Source organism: Trachymyrmex cornetzi, unplaced genomic scaffold (assembly GCF_001594075.2).
Source record: "Trachymyrmex cornetzi isolate Tcor2-1 unplaced genomic scaffold, Tcor1.1 scaffold11, whole genome shotgun sequence".
NCBI classification, from domain to species: Eukaryota; Metazoa; Arthropoda; class Insecta; order Hymenoptera; family Formicidae; genus Trachymyrmex; species Trachymyrmex cornetzi.
The window spans coordinates 1,361,522-1,387,241 of record NW_017295653.1 but is presented as its reverse complement, the minus strand read 5'-3'; the positions used below and the strand labels follow the sequence as shown (position 1 = coordinate 1,387,241).

The 25,720-nt window shown below is 35.1% G+C and overlaps 2 protein-coding genes across 2 annotated transcripts in view; one reads left to right on the top strand and one right to left on the bottom strand.

Moving 5' to 3' along the window:
- svp (COUP transcription factor 2) overlaps nt 1–11,599 on the top strand; it is a gene marked incomplete at its 5' end in the record, with an annotated part of 135,192 nt that extends 123,593 nt beyond the window's left edge. Inside the window, one exon of the mRNA XM_018510211.1 lies at nt 10,696–11,599. Coding sequence (XP_018365713.1) covers nt 10,696–10,970 — 275 coding nt within the window. The remainder of the gene's footprint in view (nt 1–10,695) is intronic.
- A 3,318-nt stretch (nt 11,600–14,917) lies between these two features.
- On the bottom strand, nt 14,918–15,694 carry LOC108762066 (uncharacterized). The gene is made up of 2 exons (XM_018508870.1): nt 15,482–15,694; nt 14,918–15,358 (listed from the first exon to the last, which is right to left on the bottom strand). Exons 1-2 carry the CDS (start codon nt 15,692–15,694, stop codon nt 14,918–14,920), a joined length of 654 nt encoding a protein of 217 aa, XP_018364372.1.
- Between the last annotated feature and the right edge of the window lie 10,026 nt (nt 15,695–25,720).

The window sequence follows — 25,720 nt, the reverse complement described above, 5'->3', positions numbered from 1 at the left end:
TTATTACTGCCGCGAAGCCACTTTTACAGACGGCGATTTCGCCGATGCGTTGTCGAGTAAGTCGCGATGGCCGCCTGCGAGACGATTAGCCCATTAAAGACTAGACTGGACGCTAAAACGAAACGCTTCCTCAACGCGAGATGTCTCTGTAATGTGCAAATTTATGTTCTTGATGCGAATAAATCGATTGTAAAACACGTTCAACGGTGCGTAATGATAATCTTTGTAGTTGCGATCCTTATCATTCAGGATGTAGCTGCAGGTTATATTTCCATATACATAGCTAAAGGCGTGCACAAAAAGTTGGTCGCTCACATGCAAAAATAATCTTAGAAATGTAGGTACGTATATGTATTATAGTTGTTTGTTATGTAGGAATTGATTAAAAAAAAGGAAAGAAAAAAGAAATTGTGCTAGATATGAATTGTGCTTTATCTTTTTCTAGTTTTAATTCTTAGAATTAGGAAAGATAAAGAGTATAATATCTATTTCTATCTCTATCAAAATTATCTTCCTCTATTGTTTATTTTTATCAATATTAATTAACTTTAGTGTCTTATGTCCATTTCTGCCGTTGTAGATTAGTTTTAACTTGGTTCAATTTGCTTTTTATTTTTCTCTTGTTTCTAAGAATTAGAAAAAGGTAAAGACTAAGTTAAGCTTAAAATTAATCTACACTGGTCAAAATGGACATAAGATATTAAAATTAATTACTATAAAATTATCTACATTGAAGGAAATTAATAAGAGAAGAAGATAATTTTAATGAAAACACTATCAATATTTAGGAAGCTGCGATTTTGTCACATTTGTACCCAAGGAACAGATAAAGATCAACAAAAAATCAAGATGGCTTTATTTCAATTCTTAACGTCAATAAACAGTCAAAGGATCCCGCACAAAACATACAGAAAATGGGTCCCGGCTAATTTGGCTGAATTTGTAATATATTGTAGTTCTGATCGTTCTGATCAAAAGTCTTCATGGGCACGAAGTAACATAAGTTACTTATGAAGTTTTTGAAATATTGTACATCAAACGCCAAAATCGCTGTCTTTCTAGAGTTTGATGTACGATAACTCAAAAACTGTTCATTATTTTACTTCGTGCTCATGGAGACTCCATTTCCCGTATGTTTTGTGCAGGGTCCTTTTGTGACCAAAAATCATCATTTTGATTTTCATTACGTTAAAGTAAATTCGTTTTGACTTACTCTTAACTTGGTATATTCCTTGGATACTTTCCAAGTATAGCATTGCACTCCGATTAGGCACGCACCTGCGGATACAAAGTAACACGGGACACGTGTTTATTGCATACAATTGTAATACGACCGGCTAACTTGTAAATCTTGGGAATCAACAAGCATATTGGGGACTCGTGTTTGCCGTTAGCGGAGCTCCAGTGCGCTCCTTTTAGGCGCGCTTATTAACGCGCCTGTTAGCACCCGTCCGCGGAGCCTCGCTCGATTAGCCGACCGTATAATTATCGTCTCTTCGTCTTCCTCCGCGGGCGCTTTTCTTCGTTGCGTCTTGAGCCCGTCATGAGCGTATCCGAGAAAACGCAGAGGACCGCTTCTTGACCGTGACACGAGGCTGAAAGCGCTGAAGAGTTCCGGCTGTCGATACTTGTCTGCTACTTGAGAAATGAACGTCGTCGCTAATGCATAATAACATGTAAATAATTTTGTGATGTACAATCTTTGGACATGCTTGAAAAGTAGTTACACTAAGACAAAAAATTTATTAAATCACGATACATTTTTTTCAATAAAATATTACTTTAATATTTACTTAATAAGAAAAATGTTAGTTAAATCAAATTAAGAGTTCTTGTACCGAATAGATATGTGCTTACGTTTAGTAATATTCAATTAATATTCAAATAAATATTTATTAAAATTTTATTTTATTTTTTCAGTGCATATATCTATTTCTCGTTATTATTTTTTATTGAAACGCTTGTTGCACCGAATACGGATTATTTAAATTTAAATGTAAATAATGTTTAGCAAAAATATTATTAGAATAGTATATGTATACATGTATCATATAATATTTTTCATACAAAAGAAAAGTGTTATTTTAGGCTAAAGTATTTCAGACTAAAAAAAGATAATTTCAAAGTAACATAACAATTACAATTTTTATTTGAGCAATGTCTAGATTCTTATCTTTTTCCATCAACCACCTGCGTCTAGCTTGGTGTGTGTCATGATTTTTTTTTCTTAAACGATTTCTAATCTGCGGCCGTTTTTAACATCCATATCTCATAGCGGAACTCGCCTTCGCGCTGATTTCGCGACGACTGTTAATCATCCATACGTTGGATCGCGCGTAAAGGATTTATGCTCGCAATTTGCGCGGGGATCGTAGGACTACTCGCCAAGCATTCTCTTCACAGCAACGGGAGAAGAGAAGAGATCCTCGCGCGCGATTCCGCGACTCTCGCGGCGCGATAAAGCGGCCGGCTTTTCTTCTGCGCCGCGGCCGCGAGATAGAAGCCATTAATGTAAGTCACCTGTTACAAGACGCGCGGAATTAAGCGCGGTAAATTATACGTTACGTCACGTGCGCAACGCCCGTATTCCCTGCCCGTCGTGATCACGGAGAAGTTATCGAGTACGCGCGTAATGAACTTCCTCTCTCGACTTCGTCCCTTCCTCTCCTTCCCGATTTGTTATCACAGCGCGTCTCGTCGGCGGATTCCTCCGTTATCTATCAGGATCGTTCTCGCGCGAAGCTAAGCGATGATGTGAGAAGAAACTGTTATACAAATAAGAAGAAATATGTTAAAGCACTGTCTAGAAGAGAACTCGATGTTTGTTAATGATATCCGGCTTTATAATTACACGTATGTGCACTTTTTTTTCACGTTACATTCTTACTTTTATTATTCCAACTTTTGTGCTGTTATTATAATTTTATAGCTTCAAGGATTAGTTAAAAAATTTATTACGCGATATTCCTAATATATTCTAATATATATATATTTTAATAATTAACATTATCGCTATATTTTTTATCTAATATATTCATATTGCTTGAAACTTGACGTTTATAATTTTCTGTAAGTATGAGATCTAGATTTATAATTAGTGTTTGTTAAAGGAATGCATTTCGATCTACTTATGGAACATAATAATTATATGGTTTACTGCACGTCAGAGAGAGAAGATTGACGTTATCCTTGATTTCTCTTCTGAAAGTTAGGCGTGCGTTATAGGCTTCAAAAACTTTTGCCTTTACTAACGGATGTGGGCTACATTTCGAATCCAGAATCTCTTTTTCTGCAATCATTGAGGCTAAAAATAAAAAGTCTTTGGTTAGTGAAAGAACAAAGATTGTGACGGGGAAAAAAGAAAGAAACATGCGACATAACGCAGAAAAGAAAAAAAAAGTTGATCAATCAAAGTGTAGAAAGTATCCAACATTCACTGCATCAACTGTCAATGATATCTCTTCATCAAATCAAATTAAGAAGTTTGGAATTTAATTGAGCTTTGGAATTTATATATATAAATTGATAAACAGATTCACAGAAAAATTTTGACAACAGACTTTGAAATAATGACAATATTAATTATAAGAATCTTTATTTTAGACCGCATATGCAGAAAAGGCAATCAACACTAGAAAAATGCTTGAAATATTACAAAATAATGAACTAAATTTAGAAGTATTTATTTTATATGTAATTTTAAATATAATTATTTTTCCGAAAGCATTGAAAAGATGAAAAAAGTCTATTGTAATAGAAAATTAATCCATTTATATTTGTTAATCTATTTACATTTGTTATTTATTATTTCGTTCATTTACTGGATTCACATATATGTGCAAAAGCAGCAAAACGGCATTAAGATTGCAATGTCATGGATTACGTAGATTCTTCCGCAAAAAGTCTTGGGAAGAACTGGACACTTTGTAGAAAGGGGCAAGACGTGATCGTGAGTGTGCAAGCGAGAGATGCCGAGGAGCTTCGCGGGGAGATTCTTCCATGCCCTTCGGAAATGTCATATAGCTGTCGGGTGCCGCGGAGGCAATATTTCACGCCGGTAGGTCTTCCCCGTTCCTCTTCGCGACTCGACTTCTCCCTCGCGGGCCTCACCTCCCGGCGTCACCTCGCACGTCCCCGCCACCGGTACTTTTGAAGGAGTTTTTACGGAGTCCCTCGATCTTTAATCACAGCTCGACCTTCCATTGTCAGTGACGTCACCTCCGACTCCGGGAAGGGTGCTCAGGGGATGCTTTGTGTCGAGCTGCGTTGATCCCTCTCCCGCGTCATTTGTCTCCGGACGCCTTATTTGTACGCGCATATAGAGAGTGGGAAAGAGAAATGAGAAAAAGAGAAAAGAAAAGAAAGAAGGGAGAAAATCCGTGATTCTACAAACGCGACTTACGCGCGAGAGAAGAATAGATAGAGGGTTGATATGCCCCGGAGAAGAGATTCCACTATCCTAGCTCTGCAAGCGCATATCGATATGTATATCCCAGCAAGAAACGCGTCGCGTCTTGCCGACGCGAGGGCTTTTGCTGAACGAGCAATTTCTCGCGGTCTTACACGTACCTTCCTCCCCTTATTCCTTCGATAACCTGCTCCCGCTGGGTCGGATTACAACGAGGTATATATGTATATATACGCATTCGCGGGATTATCCCGTCGGGGATGGACGCGCGACTGGCAATCGCTTCCGTTTCTGTAATATTCTGTCGAGGCAATATCGCTCGTTCTTACGAAACTACTTGAAAATTGCACATTTACAATAGTATGATTTTAGATTAGATCTAAACGTCTTCTTAAACAGGTGCTTTTTCTTTAGTTATATCGACTTTAGAAACAATGTAAATAATTTGAGTAGTAATATCAGATAATTAAAAGTATAATATTTTTGAACGAGTTTTAATATTTAAGATGTTAAAATTTAAAAAGAATACGGAAGTAATGAAGATTAATTTCAAAATTGTGAACATTCTATGTTGAAATTTCGGGAAATTTGAGTACAGAAAAAATTTTAATTCATTTTTAATTTGCTTATTTATTTTTTTGAGTTAATAAAAATATAATGTAATGTTATATATTTCGAATAATTTTATGAAACAAGAAAAGAGCTTTTCTTTAAAATTATTATCAATTCAATAAATGCGTCAATATAAATTATTTTTAGCTTATAAAAACTTCATGAAACGGTCCGTGAAAAATTACGCAACACGCATCGTAATTATAGTACAGATGTTAGAATCATAAGGCGGTTGACGACATTGAGTATCTCCCGACGAAATTGAGACTAATAAGACAAAGAATGGTGCTGGATCTAGCCGGTACGTACTGGAAAACGACGGAACTCGAGCGGTCAAGTTTCGAGGAAGCGACAACAATAATCGCGTGACAGAAAATGACCGAAGAATACACTTAAAACAAGAAAAAGAGATCTAATTGATCCACGATCTTACCAATTTCGCATTGAGAAAAATTTCTGGTTGAAAATGGACGAATCAGGAAATCTTGTCTATTTTCAACCAGAATTCCAATTAATTCAATCCGAACCGTTTTTTTTTTAGTGCGATTTCACAAAAGATTTATTTCTGACCTTTGATTATCAAAGGTAACATCGGCAATCCTGAGGTGTGGCTTAATCTCGTATTGTACACCTGTTTGATGATCTTGCAAATTTTTCACGATTATTGTAGATCAGATATACCCAGAGAATGGCACAATCACAGCTCACAATGCACCATAATCTAAAGATATCTAAGACATGTTTGAAACTCCTACACTCATTGTCGGAAACTCATACGAGAAAGAGATACTATAAATTCAAGTTATCAAATCATGATGGACTATATATTTTTTAGACATTAAAGGAGTATCAAATTTCTTCAGCTTTATCTGCATTTCTTTTAAAAAAATCTTGATGGTATAAAGTCAGTTATCAAATCATGGCGAGCTATATATTTTTTTAGATATTACAGGAATATCAAATTCTCTTTTAGCCTTATCTGCGTCATATATAGATACTCCGCTTCGAGCGAGAGCGCATTCAAGATCTCTCAACCGCCAATCAGCTTACCAATGCTAAAACATTGCGAAGTGACCAATAATTGATTTAATATCGCTACGCAACTCGTGTAATATTGATAAATCGTAGGTCGAATTTCAGTCAATCGAATCCAGTGTGCGGGGGGTCCCGAGGGGGTGTACCCCAGCGGTATCGTGGAAGACGGCAATGGGACTCAGGGATCCCACTACTGAAGATTGGTCAATTTATGGTGGTGCTCGGTCAACGAGGCGCCACAGCATTTAGCGGTTAACGCGTGCAATGAGAATGAGAGAGAGGGAGAGAGAAAACGAGACGAAAGACGACGCGAGAAGGAAACCAGAGACGCCACTCAACGGCATTATTCGAACTGATGCGGTGAATTGGCGCTGACGACATCGCACAGAGCCAATCCGACAGTTTGTTTATTGGCCGCGCGTTGGCGGATTCCTCGCGGTCTCTTTAATTGAGACCTCGTCGATCGAGACTGATACGGGCGAATCACGCTCGGATTTCGTCGATCAGCATCATTGCGACATAAAGAATAGAGAGGCAGAGAACTCTGATTATTTTAACGTTTAACTTTCAAGCAGAAAGATGTGGGGGCTAGAAAATTTATTAGACAATTATCACATATAATTTTCGAATTTTGTAATTCATAAACTGATGCTTCTAATCGTGTCTCTCGCAATTGTTAACGAAGTCGAAATAAAATTTAGGATAATTTTGTTATTTAATGATGAATACTTATTAGATTTATATAGGAGTTCAACTAGAGATATGTTATCTAAATTATAAAAGTCTATAATTTAAAAACACACAACGGCTTGTTTAATTCTTTTATACACTTTTTATGGACGGTAATTCTTTCATTATATTATATATTTTAATTTTATTTTACACAATAATTAATTTGTTTTGTAAAATAATAAAAAAATTTAATTGTCTGAATAATTTTGTAGAGTAAACATTGAGTTGCGCACAATATTTCATCAAAGTTAATCAGATCTGATGCATTAGCAATGGATTTCAGTTACATTATGATAACTGTCCGGCGATAATGCAATCGGATTATTATTCGATTTCTTTACCCAAACGTTTGCAAAAAAAGATAAGTTGCATGAGGATCATTTCTCGAGTCTTAATACGAAACAGCTCTCTCATAAAAAAGATATGTACCGGTTGTCCGAAGCTGCATTTTACGATTCTCCGTGCCTTGATAAAGTGTTCATGTGTTAGAAATTAAACGTCGATTATCAATGCATGTCCTTGATGCGACGTAGATGCAATGTGAATGAAAAAACAACCCATCGAGAACTGTTAACAATAATAATATAGTAGCGAAATTAAGTTTTGCGTATATTTACACAATCCTAGTATCTACGGCACGATTCATGTTGTTCCTTGAAAAACAGACTGCAGTGGTCTATTAAGATCTTGTAAGAGATCTTGGGTTCCCTCGAGCGTTCGGCAATGATATGCAAATAAGTATGTCGCAAGTATAAACGGCAAAATGGATGACTACATTTAAATATAAATATGTTATGATATGAATATATTGATTGAACAAATCGTTATTCACGATCGAACTATTCAAATATTATTTTGTAATAATAAATACGAGTTATATTAATTCAAATAAATAAGTTAAATTAATAATTTCCATTTTCTATTGTAGATGCAGGAAGTGCGATGTGCGGAAAATGTGCATTGAACATTGTTACAATTTTTTGAGATAAATAAACCATCTACTAATTCAGTTTGTTTAATAACGTCATTAATGAATTAATGATAGCTTATTTATGATTTACTAGCTGTTAATTTTTCCCGATAAATGGTAATCGCAATCTGTAATTACATAACAATAAAAAATGTAGTTATTTCTCCTTCTAAAAAAATTTAATTCCATTATACGTAATATACAACGCAGAGAAATAAATAAGTACAGGTTCACTGGACGTTGATTGAAGTATCTAATCGTTTGTTGCACGTATCTGCTCCAATAAATTGGCAAACTTTGCGATTCTCGTCGCGGACAATTTCGTTCGTGCCCGCGCGCGATTTCTAGGTAGTTGCCACGCAGAAAACGTCGCTAGGAAATGCAAATGCAAATCGCGTTATTTCCCTGTGTACGCGTAATGGCCCATTATGCGCACGTGGGCTCTATCACAAAGAAAACTGACGTCTGCAGCGCGTTTATGCACGCGCCGTGTGCGCGGATTGCGCGTAATGAGGAACAACGAAGTCCGTCCTGTTCAAAGTTTCGCAAAAAGAATCGCTGACCCTCGACACGCACGCTTGCTTTTCGATTGTCGACCATCCCCGTCGATTTATGAGCATGGATAGTAATCTCGATTTCTCACACGCACTCGCTTTTGATAGAGCGATTCGTCCTGGTCCACTGCTATAGGCAATCCTCGATCATTTCGTGAAAAATGTGATAATGAAACTTGCCTTAGCATGCATGTGACAAGTAATGTACGAAGCTGATGAGAGTACTTCAATATATTAATGACTGATCAAAGTAATTTATGGCCCTATTTAGAAGTACAAAAATAATATGAAAATAATATTAAAATACTATGAAAAAGAAAATTCTATACGTATGTGTTATATACTGAAAGCATAAAGTTTCTTCATAAGAAGCGAAGAACGTAAAAAATGTAACGAGCGAGATGGCAAAATGTTGATAATTAATGTAAAGTTTATATGATGTATTTAGTAATAAAATATTTAGTTAGATATTCTATAGTTATGAGATTAATTCTCTGTGAAACTATTTTTATGCAAATGAAAAATATCTATGTCTATATGCACGAATAAATTTAATTAGTTTATTTTATTTAAATAAAAATGATTATGAAATTTCCATTTAAAGGTGAAGGTAATTCTGCTATTCTCGTGGCACCCGATATACTTGTGCAAAACCATACGTATCTACCATTTCTCTCTTTTCCTGTATGAACAAAAGACTGCATTTTCCGGGAAACAATAGTGCGGTTTCACGAGTAAGCCGAAGTGAGTAGATGGCCCATGTGATTAGTCTGACATTTGCACCGGCGGTGTCTCCGGTTGGCACGTGCATTCCAACGTGAATCTCACTCTCGTCTGCCGGGGATTGCAGTCTTCATTGCAACCCGACGAGGGCTTTAACCCTCGTGTTTGAATGACGAATCACCTGTAGCACTGTCCGGGCTTGACAACAGCGATTCAAATTGTTCCTTCTTATTTACATAATAAATTAATGAAGAATAATATATATTAATTAAAAGTAATTGTAATCTATTAAGCGACAAATTTTTCAGTTTGCTTTAAATTAAATTCTTTTTAACAGTTACACGTCAATTAATACCAAGAGAATTGACTTGCAAAACTTTGTAAAGTTAAACGGCCAATCTTGGCACGCGCACATTATTATTTCAATGTAGAGAATTAAAAAGTTATTTCCGGGTTGCCATTATAAAAATATTTTGGCAAGCTCGATTTCTAAGTCTATTGCTCGCTCGTCGTCACTAGGTTGTGTGCGTATAAATAATTTCTTCTTTTACTTTTTCTCTCGCCTTCTAGTAATGATCACTGGTCTATCCGAGAAACGAGTTCTCTTCGACTCGCTAATCATGTCTCGGTTAATGGGCTACAACGATAATTAACTCGATAATAAAGCGTAGGTGCTTTCCTCGTTTCTCTCGCCTCTAGTAATGATCACTGGTCTATCCGAGAAACGAGTTCTCTTCGACTCGCTAATCATGTCTCAGTTAATGGGCTACAACGATAATTAACTCGATAATAAAGCGTAGGTGCTTTCCTCAGTGTTTCCTTTATGCGCGTAGATTAAACGGCAACAGTTATCGCCTTTACCGCGTATCGAGAGATACGCTTCGGCTAATGAGGAGAATGTTCGGAGCGGAAAAACTGAGATTTTCTACCGTCGGTTGCCATTCTATTCGAACACGAGCAAGAAATTAGGGTCAAGGCGCGAAGAAACAAACTTCTTACGACATATATTTACAGGATACTCCGATATATTAATCATATCAAATAGTATTTGTATCACGGACAGAATTTTCTTTTAGCATTTACCCTGAAATTCGTGGGATAATGTAATATGATATTTCAAAGAATGTTATATGATTCTCTCTGTTTATTAATTATTCCCACAAATAAAATATATAAAGTATATTTGATTTATTTTACTAAAAGAGCATAGTAAAATTTCAATAATTTTAAAATATGTTGGACAATTTATGATTCTTTATTATTCTAAATAGATATCAAATAATGATAAACATATAACATATCTTATACAAATTTTATAGTACAACATGATATTTTAAATTTGATTTGGTTGCTTATGATCGATACTTTGCACAGAAGATTAATGTCTGCTTCGTATTAGCTACCTAATTATAATGCTTCAAAATTTAAATAATCACATGTAAAAGTAATAAAAAAAGACATACAGGAAACAAGTTTTAAAGCATAACTTCCTTGATCATATTAAACGTATAATAAAAATAATCATGTAATTTTATTACTATAAGTCGAAATGTACAGCATGCTTAATGCTTGTATTAAATTAAAAATTGTCATCAAAAACGTTTAAAAATAATCATTTTTATACGTTGTGTCTAAACGGTTTTTTCTCTTTTCTGTCGCAGACGCCTGCGGACTCTCGGACGTGGCGCACATCGAATCCCTTCAGGAAAAATCGCAGTGCGCCCTAGAGGAGTACTGTCGGACCCAGTACCCGAATCAACCGACAAGGTTTGGCAAGCTGCTGCTGCGACTACCGTCGTTACGCACGGTCTCGTCGCAGGTAATCGAGCAGCTCTTCTTCGTGCGGCTGGTAGGCAAGACGCCGATCGAGACGCTCATCAGGGACATGCTGCTGAGCGGCAACAGCTTCAACTGGCCCTACATATCCACGATGTGACACTCTGTCTGGCGGCAGCTAGCTTCCGCATAATATTATACCTCGAATAGCGGTGTCGCGGCGCCCGATAATAACCCGCGAGCTCGATTCGCGTAAGAGTAGAAAAGAATCGGGCGCGGGGCGAGGGTGGGCGACGCCGCGAATCTCGAATATGCTTGATACGAAGGGCGAGAACGGCGAACGGTAGGGCGCGATATCGGTCTTGTTTGTCGCGAGATCTCGAGGTCGAAGATCAACGCGTCATTCTTGTCAACATCGTCATTAACCCACTTACGTATCCGCGTTGCTCTTAGCGCCGTGACGCGACAATATTCTTTGTCATTGATACTTATTGTACTCGCGTTTTGCTAGACCTGTACGGTACTCACGACGAATCAGAATATCTCAATCAGAACTTGAAAACTTTTGTACTCTGAGCAGACGCAACTTGATATCAGAAAGAGAAAGAGAACGCAAAAAAGAAAAAAAGGGTTAGATAGCGAGACTTAAGCAAAATCATTAACGAAGTTCGACCGAAGGTGATAAGAGAATGCGCGCAGAATGGCGAGAAAGGTGGGCTTAAGATGAGGAGAGATCGTCTCATCAGAAGAGAAGAATTTTCGGTGACGTGCAGAGACAAGCGAAAGAGAGAGGTACAAGTAAAGAGAGAGAAAAGGAAAACAAGGAGAAAAATATGTAATAAAGACGTTGCTCATTCAGAAAATCGCGGAGGCGCCGAGCGGCCCGACAGCGTCCAAGAACATCTACTGGGCGTTAAAACTTGGTACTCACTAAAGTGGTCAAGTGAAAGAGAGGGAGGGGTTTATGTGTGTAAGGAGCTTGTCAGTTGTTCTATGCGTGTGTGCACGAGTAAAAGTGTGAGAGGAAGCGAATGAATAAGAATGAGAGAGAGAGAGAGAGAGGGAGAGAGAGAGAGATTGAAAGAGATATAGGGGATTTGGGGGAGGGGGAATAGATAGATAGATAAGCGTTTTGTTATATGGCAAAGAATGAAATAACGGAGAGGGTGGAAGGAAGGGGAAGACGAGCGTGGCGTGAAGAAGTCATAAATTAGCATTTATAATCAACGATGAGGGGGAAAGAGAGCTGGTGGATCTCCCATCGCTATCTCGAATCAATCTTCGCGTCGAGTACTCGCTATTAGTCGAGTCATGCCATGGGCCTTAGTCATTCGTCTTGACGCCTTCTCTACGAGGCTTACGTTCTCCAAGTTCATAGCCCGTGAAACATTCTTTTGGAAATATCCCTTTCGGTCGGACGACGCTCGCGCCTGCACGCACATCGCAGATCTAAATCCCACGACGTCGCTTTCGTCGAAGTCGTCTGTGATCCTCGAGGATTATTGATGGTAAGTCATGATTTTATCTCGGTTATTTTCGCGTAGCTATACAATCGAGTATCCTAATTCTTCGATTTTTCGACGTTAAGATCTTAAAACGTCAAAAACGACTTTATCCTGTGTCTCGTAATAAAATATTTTCGTCAACTTTTTTCGAAATAATGTAAAATGCTCATATATACTTGAATCGAAAAAATTCTCATCTCCTTCGCGAAAAGTATTTTTTTCTTCAAATTATCAAAAATCTTCGCATAATTTTAATTAATACTTTACATAAAAAATCGAAGTATGATAATATATCTGAGCTTTATATTTAAGAAAAATCGTTATTAATAAATTGTTGAAAGACTCCTTTTTTATGTAAAATATCCTTATTGTTGCACTATCGTTCAGAAGTATTTTTCTATGTATCCTTGATTTTTATATGTATCTTTTTTATATGCCTAAATTCCATTCTATAATTAATAAATTCTACTATATTCTCTTTATAAAGAGAATTTAGTAGATATATAAAATGTAAAATCATTAAATAATTATTATTACATCTAAAAGAAATTATTATTAAATCTAATATAAAAAATTAATGAAGATAAAAATTAAAATTTTTCATTTAATTAAGAAAGACGGTGATAAATATTTTTGAACGGTAGGACATATTTGAAAAAAATTTTGAACAAATTTAAATAATTTGCATTGTGTTCTTTCTTTTCCATTTCTCGTCCGTTTGCGATTTTCTTAGCTATATGTATTACAATTTGATCACCTTTGTTACTACATTAAGTCGTTTAGTATACTTTTTTGAAGTCACTCGAACGTCTCGTCTCTCAAATCCGCTTTATATTCTATTTTATTTTTTAAAGTGAATTATCTTTGTAAAGACTACGGTACACGTTATCGAAAAGTTTGTCTATTTAAAAATAAATATTGTACAAATTTTTATGTATAGTACTTAGATAGAAGCTAAGAGAATCGGGCATCATCGGAACACCTGGTAATTTAGTGCGGGTCGACTAATATAAAAAGAAATTGTTTGTTGTAAGTAGAATGTAAAGTGCAAAGCGCATTGCGTTTTACGGCGTGAAATCACGAAGGAAACTTATGAGCTCGCGCGAGATAAATTAATCTCCTTCGCGTTCGTGCGGTAGTATTTTTAACAGCAGCGTTTTTGCGAATAACGTTTAGCGCGTTTACCTGTACCGTCGTATTAGAATTACAGCGGCGATTTCGATGTTTCATCTGACGCGACGACGATTGTCTTCGAGAAAAGCCTCGAGGAAGAAAAGCAGCGAGCGACGGCGAAACCCCACATGTGACGTTCAACTTGGATGACAATACCGCGCGATATCATATATACAGCCAATATTATGTATCTTGTAAATACGATATTTTTACCTTGGGTTACTTAAGAGCGTACGTGACGAGACCACTTGAGAGTGCGATGCAACGTCTTCTTTGTATGCCAGTGCCATTGCGCGTCACATCATCGCGTCACGATTAATTCCGCGGCAATCACGGGATCGGTCGACTGATCGATTGATAGGAATACTCGGGACACAGCTGACTCGAGATGATGATTCCGGGACGAGATGTCCAGAGAAATCACGCTGCGTAAGGTAAGTCGCGTTATCTTGTCGCACTGACAAGGGAACCTCGCGAACCCGGAAATTCAGATTAAAATTGTGAATATATTATGTAGATAAAAGTTAGATGAATTTGGAAATTTTCCTGTGTTAAAAAACAGGGATAAAATTATCTTTTCTACACAAAGCAATATATCTCCGAAAATTATTTGAGATATAAAAAATAAAAAGATTCGCTACTTGTAATTTATTCACCTATAAAAATTACAAATTTATGTAAAAAATTATACTTAAAGTCAAAATATGTTTATTTTATAATAATATAATACGATAGTGTAGGGATTTGTGCGATGCAGAAAAAGAGCGTTCTTTAGAAAAATGAATAGATGTTTAATGAGACTAAAACGTTACAGTTAGACCTTCTCTCTCGACTTATTCTACTCTCTGTCTTCTGTACTACTACGCGCGCCAGCGCCATCCGGTACCGCAAACACTGTCACCATCTACATGTTTCCCACAGTTCAGCCATCCTGAATGGTCATCCGCCCCGGATGATGTCTCTTCGCCAAGATCCAACGTGGCCCATCGTTTTAAGTACTCAACACAGGTAGAGGTTTTTAGTAGTCCCTCGCAATTTCCTACTTTTATGACGTTATAAGTATCATTAGGCTTTACCTTGGTGATACGATAAGGTCTCAGATACTTGGATTTTTATTTTAATCCAGGCCTCGTCTACGCTTGATGGCTATGAGGTCATCAAGATGATACTTATGAGGATCTCTATGTCGTAGGTTATAATATTTCTTGTTCTCATCCTGAACCTTTTCGATTTGCCTCTTAGCATCGTCCCTTAATTGTCTCCTGGTGATATCATAGTAGTGAGTTAACTCCTGTTCAATCGCTTCCTTCATAGCGAGATCTTCCTTGGATTTCATCCTAGTTCCTATCATCAGCTCAAAAGGAGTGGTATCAATGCTGCGTTGATATGTGGAATTCAAGACTTGTTGTAGTCTTGCAACATGTCTGTATCATTTAGTGGGTTCATCTAGTGACATCTTTGCAAGTACTGAGATGATCGTCTTATTAATTCGTTCAATTTGTCCGTTGGATCTGAGTAAGTCCACCGTAACTTTGATGTGTTCAATGTCTTCCTGGTAGCAGTAGTCCTCAAATTCAACAGAAGTGAAGGCAGTGTCTCTGTCAGACAAAATTCGAGTTGGGTTACCGAAAACGCTCTTCTGTAGCTCCAGCTTCTCAATAGCTTCCTTAGATGTTACTGTTTTAAGATATAACCATACGAACTTTATAAAAGCATCTATAACCGCCAAAATGTGCTTGTAGTTTTTATGAATTGTCTCTAGCGGTCCTAAGTGATCTAAATGATTGGTGTGCAGCGGTATATCGCCCCTTAGAACTAGCTCTTCAGTTAAACATTGTTTCAATTTTTTAAATGCCTCGATCTCCTTCGTCTTAAACCGGAAAAGTTGTTTCTTCTTTAACAGATCTATTAACGGCTTAGCAATCCTGGACTAGTGTGGGATGAATTTCCGGAAGTAGCCGGTTAAACCAAGGAAACTCTGTATCTGCTTAACGGTCTTCGGCTCCGGGAACTTCAAGACAGTTTTTGTCTTCTCCGGTGACGGATACAGTTTTCCATCTTCAATGACATGTCCTAGGAATTCGATACGTCGTTCCAGCAGTCTGCATTTCTTTTTGTTGATTTCTAAGCCATATTCTTCTGCTCTTTTCAACACTTGCTTCAGCCTCTCTACATTTTCTTCTTCATTCTTTGCTGGTATTGTCATCGATGTATGTATTTTAACATTATTGTGCAGTTAAATAGAAATGCTTTTATATTATAAAACTTATGAATCATATTTTATATCTTAAATAATTTTGAGGATTATAAAAAAAAAAAGGAAAAAGAAAAACTAGCTCTACGTAAAGATTTTATCATAAACCGGCATTAATTAAAAATTTGCAAATTAAATATTTATTCTAAATATACAAAGATTTTCGAAATTAGAATTTCTTAGTTTGTGAGATTCTCTTGTGAGAAGCTTAAATAAAGCAAATTTGTAAACATTCGATTGTGAGCAAAATGCGCCAAATTTTTTTGTTATTTCTCGCAATGACACTTTATGTTATTGAATGACATTTTATGTTATTGAATATCTGATTGTCAGTATGACTAGAAATCTCGACGGGATAATCTTGATGATTGTTTAATTATATAAAAAAGCAACAATTTACGATTCGTTACATCCCGGGACGTATAATAATACACTATTAAATGCAAATGTATATTGGAAGTATACAATGAAAATGTAACGATGTTTACGAATAACAACTGGGATAAAATCTTAATATAAATTATAAAAAATTACAAATGCACTGATTTTATTGGATTCTTTATTATTTATTTTATTAATTAAATTATATATTTTATTAGTTATTTTTATATTAATATAATTTCTAACAGAGTCTCTTTATATTTTAATGGATAAATCCATTATAGTCTGCGGATTTTTTTAATCTTTTAAAGCAAAATTAATATAAGGTCAAACATTTTTTTGTTCTTCAAAGATATCTTATGAATCTTATTCTATCAACAAAATTAACAATAAGTAGAAAACAAAGAAAGGATTTCGGATGTTTCACTTGAGGAACATCTCAATTTGGGATGTAACGGGTCAATATTAAAATACGAGATATATCGAATTATATTTTTGATTGAAATATGAAGAATATTCGATATTGCTCGCCGCTGCGTCTCCGATGGATAAAGATAGAATAATTGTGAACTAAATATGCGTGAAACGAGGACTGCGTTGCGAAATGTATGTGCGAGTATGTGTTTATTTCAATGTGTATGCGGGTGTGTGTGTGTGTGTGTGTGTGTGTGTGTGTGTGTGTGTATTTTATGTATATGGAAAAATTAAGGGCGAAAAAGGAAGTGAGCACAAAAATGTATGAGAGAGAAAGAAAGAACGAGATCGCGCGCGCGCAAAATAATGTGATAATACGTATGTCAAAATTGAAACCCGATTTTTCGAAACGGTGCTTTTTCTATCTTATAAATAATTGTACAATATATTGTATACACAACAATAGCACAACGGATTCGGCGCGTTGTATAGGGTTGTTTAATGATATTAAGAGGAGATATTTGAATACTACGTTATAGTAAATGTGGCAATGTCGAGCTAGTTACTTAGTGGAGCACTTTTTTAGGGGTATATGGGATATTTCTAATATGTTTAAGCAGCGGTCGTTCCTTAAAGGAAATTCTGCGATTAAATTTCCTCGAACGGGATCCAATTGATGATACTGAATTACTTGCAGATTTGAGTTCCAAATTTCGTAAAATAAATACATGTCGCGAGTATGTTGTCTCTTTTCTCAAATTTCAGACTTCGTTGGTTATACGTAATTAAATAGTTCTGTCCTTTTCTTTGATTAAGAAAATTTGAAAAAATTTTGATTAAATTACATTTATAAACTATATGTTATTCTAAAAATAAGGGGCTTATTATATACGAAGTAAGGGAGCATCGATTTTTGGAAATGCTTATGGACGATCACTACCATACGTTGAGTACTTAAATGCTTAGGAGTGATACTATAATTTCTGTACACTCTATGTTCACCTTTTTCATCATCGTTCATTGAGCAGTTTCAGAAAGTGATAGTGATTATCAGAGTACAGAAGGAATCGATGACGATTAAATAAGTCAGTTGTTGGATGGAATAATATCATAAATGATTTCTTTCATATTTCAGAAACATAAAAAGAATATATAGAAGTACCTAACAATATAACTATTTTGTTCAAAAGTAGCTTATATTTCTCTATCTAAAGATGAAAATTTCATGTTGTTGACTCCAAAGTAATTATTAAAATTGTAAAAAAATTGACGAAATTCTTCTTTTAATTTATACTTTATTATTTGTATTGTATTTTATATTATATTGTAATTTATATTTCTGTATGGAGAAGAGTTTAATATATTTTATTTAATTTTAATATTTATTTATAAAATTAGTAAAAGGACTTCGATTTTTTAAATGATCTTCACTATTCCATCCAAGAACTGAAACACGAAGGTAAAACGAGTTCCTGTCGATATATTCTCATGGTATTCTCATCTCACCTGGATCCCTCTCGAGGTGCTCGCATGACGATACGGTTGCTCACGAAATTCAAAAATGTATTATACCGATAAACGAACGCGTGTGTAGGTACGTCAGGGCGCGAGAGAGTGACGTTCTTATACATAGTTATGTATAAAGTCGTGAAAACTTTTGTATAAAAAATGTGTAAATAATTAATATATATAAATATAAATAAAGAATATAAATATATATGTGAATGCATATAAATATATAAATATGAAAATATATGAATATATATATAAATGAATTGCAAAGAAGAATATAAATATATATATAAATAAATATATATATATATAAAATGGATATATATATATTGTATCGTAGCGTCGCGTAGAACATCGCTACGATGAATAATAAAAGCATTATTGATGATGATGTAACCAGTTTCGAGACGCATAACGGCGATATGTACGGAGTTGTAGATGTAACGCGACTGGTCTTTTTTGCAGATGTTATAATAAGAAAATATCACGTTACAAAGTATAACCGGTGTACTGATTATTCTAACCCTTTGCGCAGTTTTTTTTTATGAGAAAATCGTAAATCTCGAGTCTGGTTTTCTCCACGCATGCTAAAACCAGATCACGCACATTAATTGATATTAATTAATACGTAAAGCATAATTAATCTTTATGTTAACACATTATTACACTTCTTAGTAAATTCAATTCTTCGGCTTATTTTAACGATTATCTCTTTATATACAGTTTGTTTGAATTATTTCACTTTGAAATATATAACTCTTTTCTTTTATAATTTTTTTCTTGTATAATTTATGTTAAGGCTTGCGTAAAATGATCTCTTTTTTGTAAGTTTGCGATAAGTTTAAAAATTATAATTATAATATTTATTTATTTCGAAAGATTTACGTGAAATTATTCCATGAAGAATTTATTGATTAAATGAAACGTAAGTATTAAATGTGATCAGAATGCATATAAATATAAATATAACAAATCATCACGGATAATAAATAATAGGATATTTTAATTAATTATTACAAAATATAACATTTCTTTTTTTACTGATGAAATAAAATTAGTAAAAATTTTAAATGCCATTATTTTGCAGTAAAATATAGATTTATTCAGCTAATTTCTTTGTGTTCAGACAAATTTTTTATATTTTGAGTTTCAGATTTATCTCAAGCATTGCTGATTATTTTATATTTGTTCAATTAATCTTTAGATAGCTGAATATTTCCAAAATCATTTTTAATATAATGCAAATTTGTTTCTCTTTTACACGGTGCAAGGTAGAAATTTAAACAAAATTCCGAAGGAAAGAAAGGAGAAGAAATGAAAGGAGAATCGCGACACGCAGATGGCAAAGGAGCAGCGGAGAAAAAGGGAACGGAGAAGAGAAAAAAGTGAGAGAAACGGAGTGTCTTACCGTCGAGAGGCCGCAGGGTCGCGATCGCAGACAGAAGCATCGCCGTCACGTCGGCCAGAAATCACTCGCGCGAAGGCCCGAGGAAAATTCGCTCGCCAATTGTTTATATTGAAATACGCTCGTGCAGGAATGCATTCCGGGTGAGTGCGTCAATGTATGTAGTTTGCGCGCGTTCCTCTTTCAGGAACGAGCGAGGCAAGGGAATGAGAGGATACGGGATGGCATACCGCGAGGTATTCGAAAAAGAAGCTGAGGGCGTATCCGAGCCGCACAGCAAGGTTTCCTTTTCCGCTCGCGGAACTCTCGCCTTCTCGCCCTCGCGTGATAGACGCCAATGAAAGCGGACAAGAACAGTTCCTATTTCGGGACTGAATTCTCACACGACTTTTCGAACGTTCGCAGCATCGCATTCCGAAGCGCATGACAGAGTCTACATTTCACTGTGAAATTTTCGGTCAAGAGTAACTTTGTACAGGATTTTTGGAAGACAAATAGAATAAATTGCACTTAGTAAACGAAATATGGCCGCAAACTGTAGAATTTTCGGAATGCAGAAGAATGCTTTAGTAAAAATTTTTATGCGATGATAGATAATAAAATATAATATTTTACAATAATATTAAATTAATACATAAAATATTTAATATTAGCAATTAGAATTCCATTTCCAAAAACAAATCAAATGATAGTTCAGATGTACTGCAATCAGAAATTGCCGATGTGGAAACGTGTCTTTCTCACATTCGAGACACGTGGGGACGGATAACGAACGACAGCAAGTACTACATTGTATATTTACGACGTTCACGCGCATTGAGGATCGACGGCAAATCAAGGCAGATCAAGCTACCGAGCTACCGTGAACAGTCTTGTCGATTCTAAAACGTTGTATCCACGTGGAGAGGCCTCTCCATAATCTACGCAAGCGTATAAATCCAAAATAAATCACAGAGCAGAGACAGCTCGGGCTCGAGTGCATGCACGAAAGGTAAAAACAGTTCGACTTGGTCTTAAAAAGAAGTACCAGTAATTTTGCAGCGATATGTCATGCTGTATGCAGCGATATGTCATGCTGTATGCTAGAATTTCGATAAATCTAGGTTACTGGAAGCGGACAAAATCGGACGTAATCAGGAAAGCGCGTTGAAAATGATGATTTTAAGATAAACATGTAAAGTAAGACCTAGAGTTTCATTTTTTTCTTTGAAAGAGAATAAGAAAAATTTTCTTGTGTCAAAAAATTATCTTGTCTCGTAATAAAATATCAAACTAAAAATAATAGTAGAAATAATTGAGATAAGGCGTAAATTATTGAAAATATTAAATAAAGTATTTTTTAAGATCGTAATGCGAATATGTAACAACTAAGAAATGAAAGCCATAAAGCTGGATCTTTAATGCTAAAATAATTCAGTGTGAATTTTATATCCAATCCTGCAAATTTAATTTTTAGTCTTGAAACCTAACAGAATAATGATATTACAAATTAAATTAACAAGCAATTTAATAATATTGATGTTGGGCATCTTAAAAAGACATTAATAATTTGATGTTAATAAGCATTTTAAAACCTGTAATTAATCTTCTTTTCGAGTCTCCCATATTCCATGTGAGCGACCCAGTTCGACCACTGAGACATGTAATAATATTTGTCGCAATAATTAATGTAAATTACTTAATTGTAACATTATTAGATTTTTATGAAATAATTAAGACAAATTTGTCAACTGTCACACACACACACACACACACAGTAAAAGATCTGTAATTAATTTAGTTTTGTACATACAATAATATTCCTAAATGTACGATAACTTTTGTAAATACTGTCCAAATAATACATTTATTTCTGAATAATCAGTATTCGTTATGTTTCTCCTTTGGGCTCCCGAAGTTGAAAGTATAAAAAAAGCTAAAAGAGAGCGATAAGAGCGGACGTTTAAGAACGCGTTGCTGGTTTGGCGTGTATCCAAAAGGCACGCTTCTCTCGGACCCGTAAACAAAGCGCTCTTGACAGACACGTGGTACTTTCCATGCAGGGAGTATCTTGGATCGAAAGTAATTGTTCCGCTCTCTAGATGCAAGACGTATCAACGACGCCACGACGTTTGCGAGTGAATTATTGCGGGACACGCGTATTCTTTCTGCACGGAATTTCTGAAGACACCATCAAGTTATTATGATGATATGTCGGAGACACGCGTATTAGATTTAATTCTTAATGATGAAATTCTCGCACTTACGACAATAAAATTTACAATTATAAGAAAGGACAGAACATACTTCACGTATTTATAAGCAAAGACGATGAGCTTTTAAAAATATATGTATATATTCGTGTACTAAATAAATTCCATACAATGCAACGCAGATTCGAGAAATCCTTTTCTTTATATACAATATATAAAAAAAATGACTTTATATTGCAATATTATTAGTAATATATTTTTCCAATATTTTTTTGTCAAAATATTCATATCATAATTACAATGTTTAATATTAAAATCTTTGGTTGCTGACAGTTGACGAAAATACATAGATTATATTATGATAAAAAATTATTCTACGTTACAATATTATTTTCTCTTTTATAATACTACAATTAATATATTACAATTTATGTTATCGATAATAAATAAGCGCAATATTTCTCTGCTATCTTGATAACGTCCGAAAGGAAAAGTATTTTAGATAAGTCTTGTTTTGCTTCATTAAACAAGAAAACATTGCGAGACCCGATCACGTTAATCGTACGGTTAAAAGGAACGGCGACTGATCGCGGAAATGCGGAGAATCCATTCTGACGCACGCGGATTTTTAATATCCGCTACTCTCATAGAGCCGATGATTTGTGTGCCACGTCGAACAGAACACTTCATTCAGAATCCGCTCCCATCACTCGTTATCAAAGCGTAAACGCAACGAGATAATGTCCCGCCCTGCGCGCAGTTAACTTCGAAATAATGTTCTTTATCTTCAATCGAGAAAAAATATATCCTACTCGATATGCATGTACTGTTGTGAAACGATCCGCTTTCCATGAATGATCACTTTCGAAATAACAAATATATCGATATTAGAAAAAACTTACATTTCAAGTAAAAGAATCGAGCGATATCTATAATTTGAAACAGTTCAAGTAATAAATCTTTTTGATTCTTTTCCAAATTTTTTTATATTTTATTGTAGCTAAAAAATTTAACTTACTATTATAAATATATTATAATTAATTAAAAGCTTTCAATGGAAATTTATTATAATTTTTTTAATGTGTTCTAGTAAATTAAAAGACAGAAAGACTCTTAGAAAAATGTTACACTATACAGAAAAATGAAATTTAATAACACTACTAATTGTAAGAGTACATTTATGTTCAACGTGAATAATTAATAATGATTATCAAAAATTTCTCTTGCTTTAAAATTTATTATTTAAGAAGCTAGAAAATTATAAAACTATACTAAGAAAAAAATTATTTATTTGACTAAAATTAATTATTTATTCGAATAAATTTAATTGTCGTTATTCCTTTCGTTAGAGAATGTAATATCAAGATTTTGAAGATTCGAGATATTGATAAAAGATTAAAATTATAAGTTTACGTTCAGAAAAGGAGACGAATGGGAATCAAACGTTTTAAAAAACAGGAAACTAGCCCAAGATGGACGCCGTTCAACATTCGGGGATGGCGAAAACTCTGAAAGGGTGGAAGGAAGAGGCGCGCGCAAGAGGATGCTGCGGAGATTTGGTACGGTTCCAGCGGATCCAAGCGACGGCCGCGTTCGCTATATATTCCATTTTATCGTTTCCCTCGCGAGGAGAGCAGAAGAGGGAGAAAGAGAAAGAGAGATACGGTCAACCCTGGCGATAACCCCGGCGTCTGACCTTATTATATCTCAGCGGCGCAGCGGAGAGCTTCTCCTCGACGATATAATTTTAACGGCGGCGCCCCCGGTGCACGTCTCGCTCGGCCATTTCTCTCGCCGTGCCACCGAAAGAGCAAGAGAGCGGAGGCTCTCTTGCCCGAGAGATAATGGATTTCCTGGAACTCGTGGTAGCACCCGCCGGCCGGTGCATCCGATGGGACAATCGAGGCCGCGAGTCAATGAATTTTCCCCATGAATGAAACCGCGCCGGCCGCTGCGCCCTATCACACATCTCTCGCGATGAAGCGAAAACTCTCGCACGACGAGATCGCGCTTTCCTCGCGTTTTTCTCGTATGATTTTTCCGCGACCTCGGTACTCGCTTGCCAACGAGAGATTCAGAATTGGAGCCGAACTGGGATTGAGGAATGCGTGATAAGTTCGATGTGTTGTTGCAACACGAATACTTTATGAGGATTATATGGAATGCGTGTGCTGTTCAACGAAAATTCCAATAGAATGAAAAGATTTTTTTTGATCAATAAATTTAAATAAATTTTATAAATAAGACAGGCGAATACGTACACAAAACTTATGTCTTAGGAGAAAAAAATTTTGTCAGACATAATATAGAAAGATATAATTAAAAAGAAACAGATATGGTAGAAAAGTTAAAATAAATATAGCAGAGAGAGATAGATAGATAGATAGATAGAGAGATATCTTCATTATTTGAATCTATATTATTCCATATTATCTATATCGGACCATTTTATCACTCAGACTCTTAATGCTTTATTCAAAGATTCTATTATCCAAATAATAAAACTTCTTTTATTTTTTAAGCAGAGTGTTACATAATTGTTTGCTTCCTAAAAATAAGGATATGTTCTTTTATTTTGAAACACCAATGGCATTTAAAAAGTTTAGATAGCTTAGAATTTAGAATATAACGTAACATTGCACAATTAAATGCGTAGAAAAATTTGTTTGATTTAATAAAGATCCATAAATTTGTTATAAGCAACTTATCAATTTTATAGATAGGTCTCTAGTAAGTCTAATTGCAAAAACTGGTGTATGTAGCTCAATGTTAAAAAAGCGATAATAACTTACCATTTCACTGGTTTGATTGTTTATGTCTTAATTTGAACAAAACAGAGAGAGAGAGAGAGATTCTACTGTATTTAAAAAAGGAAAAAAGTTGATCTAATTTCACATCTAAAGTAATGAGAACACGACTCTACGGGACATACGGGAATTAATGGATTTATGTATCTCTCTCAGCGGCAATCTGCGACTTTATCGATCTAGCGATGTATGATTTCCGCGTATTGCGAAAATGAAGATCTATGGATCTAAATCGATTCTACGAATTTACGTATTAAGATATGCGGCTGTAAAGTGTGATACGCTCGTTCACTGTAACGGAGTATTGTTGGTGTGGCATAGCGTGACCCAATATTGCATCACTGTAATGCGAAGTAAACAGCCGTTTTTACGTATCTCGTCTAATCGCTTGAGATAACAAATACTGAAAACAGCAATGCATCTTTTTTAATTGGGGATACTGTCGCGGCAGGAAAATCCGTTGATGTCTTGACATTCTCATAAAAAAAATGGAAGAGACTCATTTAATATATAATCTAAGTTTGATAAAATTAAGGAAACAAACTTAAAATTATTGTATAATAAAAAATGTAAGAAAAATCTGAAGTATATAATAAAAAAATTTTTTATATTTCCCCTTTTATATGTAATTTTTACTATTTATATATCAGCATATATACTTATATAACAAAAAATAAATTAAAATGGATATTTGTGTATTAAAGAACACGAGTCCAATTTCATCATATTTATTGTAAGTGTGAAACAGATGTTTTTCCGCAAACTAAGCTAAAATAGGAATTGTGTATTTATTTTTACCAATAATTTCTATAGTCATAACAATTTATGGTATTTATTTATGGCGTTTTTAAAACTTATTTTATAAAATTATGTAAATAGATTATTTACATATTTTACAATAAATCTAGTTAATATGCATAGGAAATCTATCGAAAAAATTCTGTTAAAAAATACTCGTATTGCAATGAGAATTAATCCTGTTTGCGATTGATATTATGGTAAAGGCTTAACGACGATATCCGACGGCGGTATGCACTCGCGCACAGGGATCAAAGAATTCCAGAGGAAGTCTACCGGGGAACCGCGACCGCTGCCTTCCGTTTCTTGATGGAGTAATGTGCGTTTGTTATGTTTCAATTGCCGTTTTGCCACCCACGCGCCGGTTCTCCTCGAGCTCACACATGTTCATCGAATCGTTCTTTGTTCGATCATTCATTGATTTATTTAAAATCGTATGTTTAAAAGACACATATGGTCTTTGATTATT

Coding starts and splice junctions, on each gene's coding strand:
- LOC108762066 (XM_018508870.1), bottom strand. CDS start 15,694: ATGACAATACCAGCAAAGAATGAAGAAGAAAATGTAGAGAGGCTGAAG. Junction 15,359..15,481: donor AGTTCCCGGAGCCGAAGACC/GTTAAGCAGATA, acceptor TTCCGGTTTAAG/ACGAAGGAGATCGAGGCATT.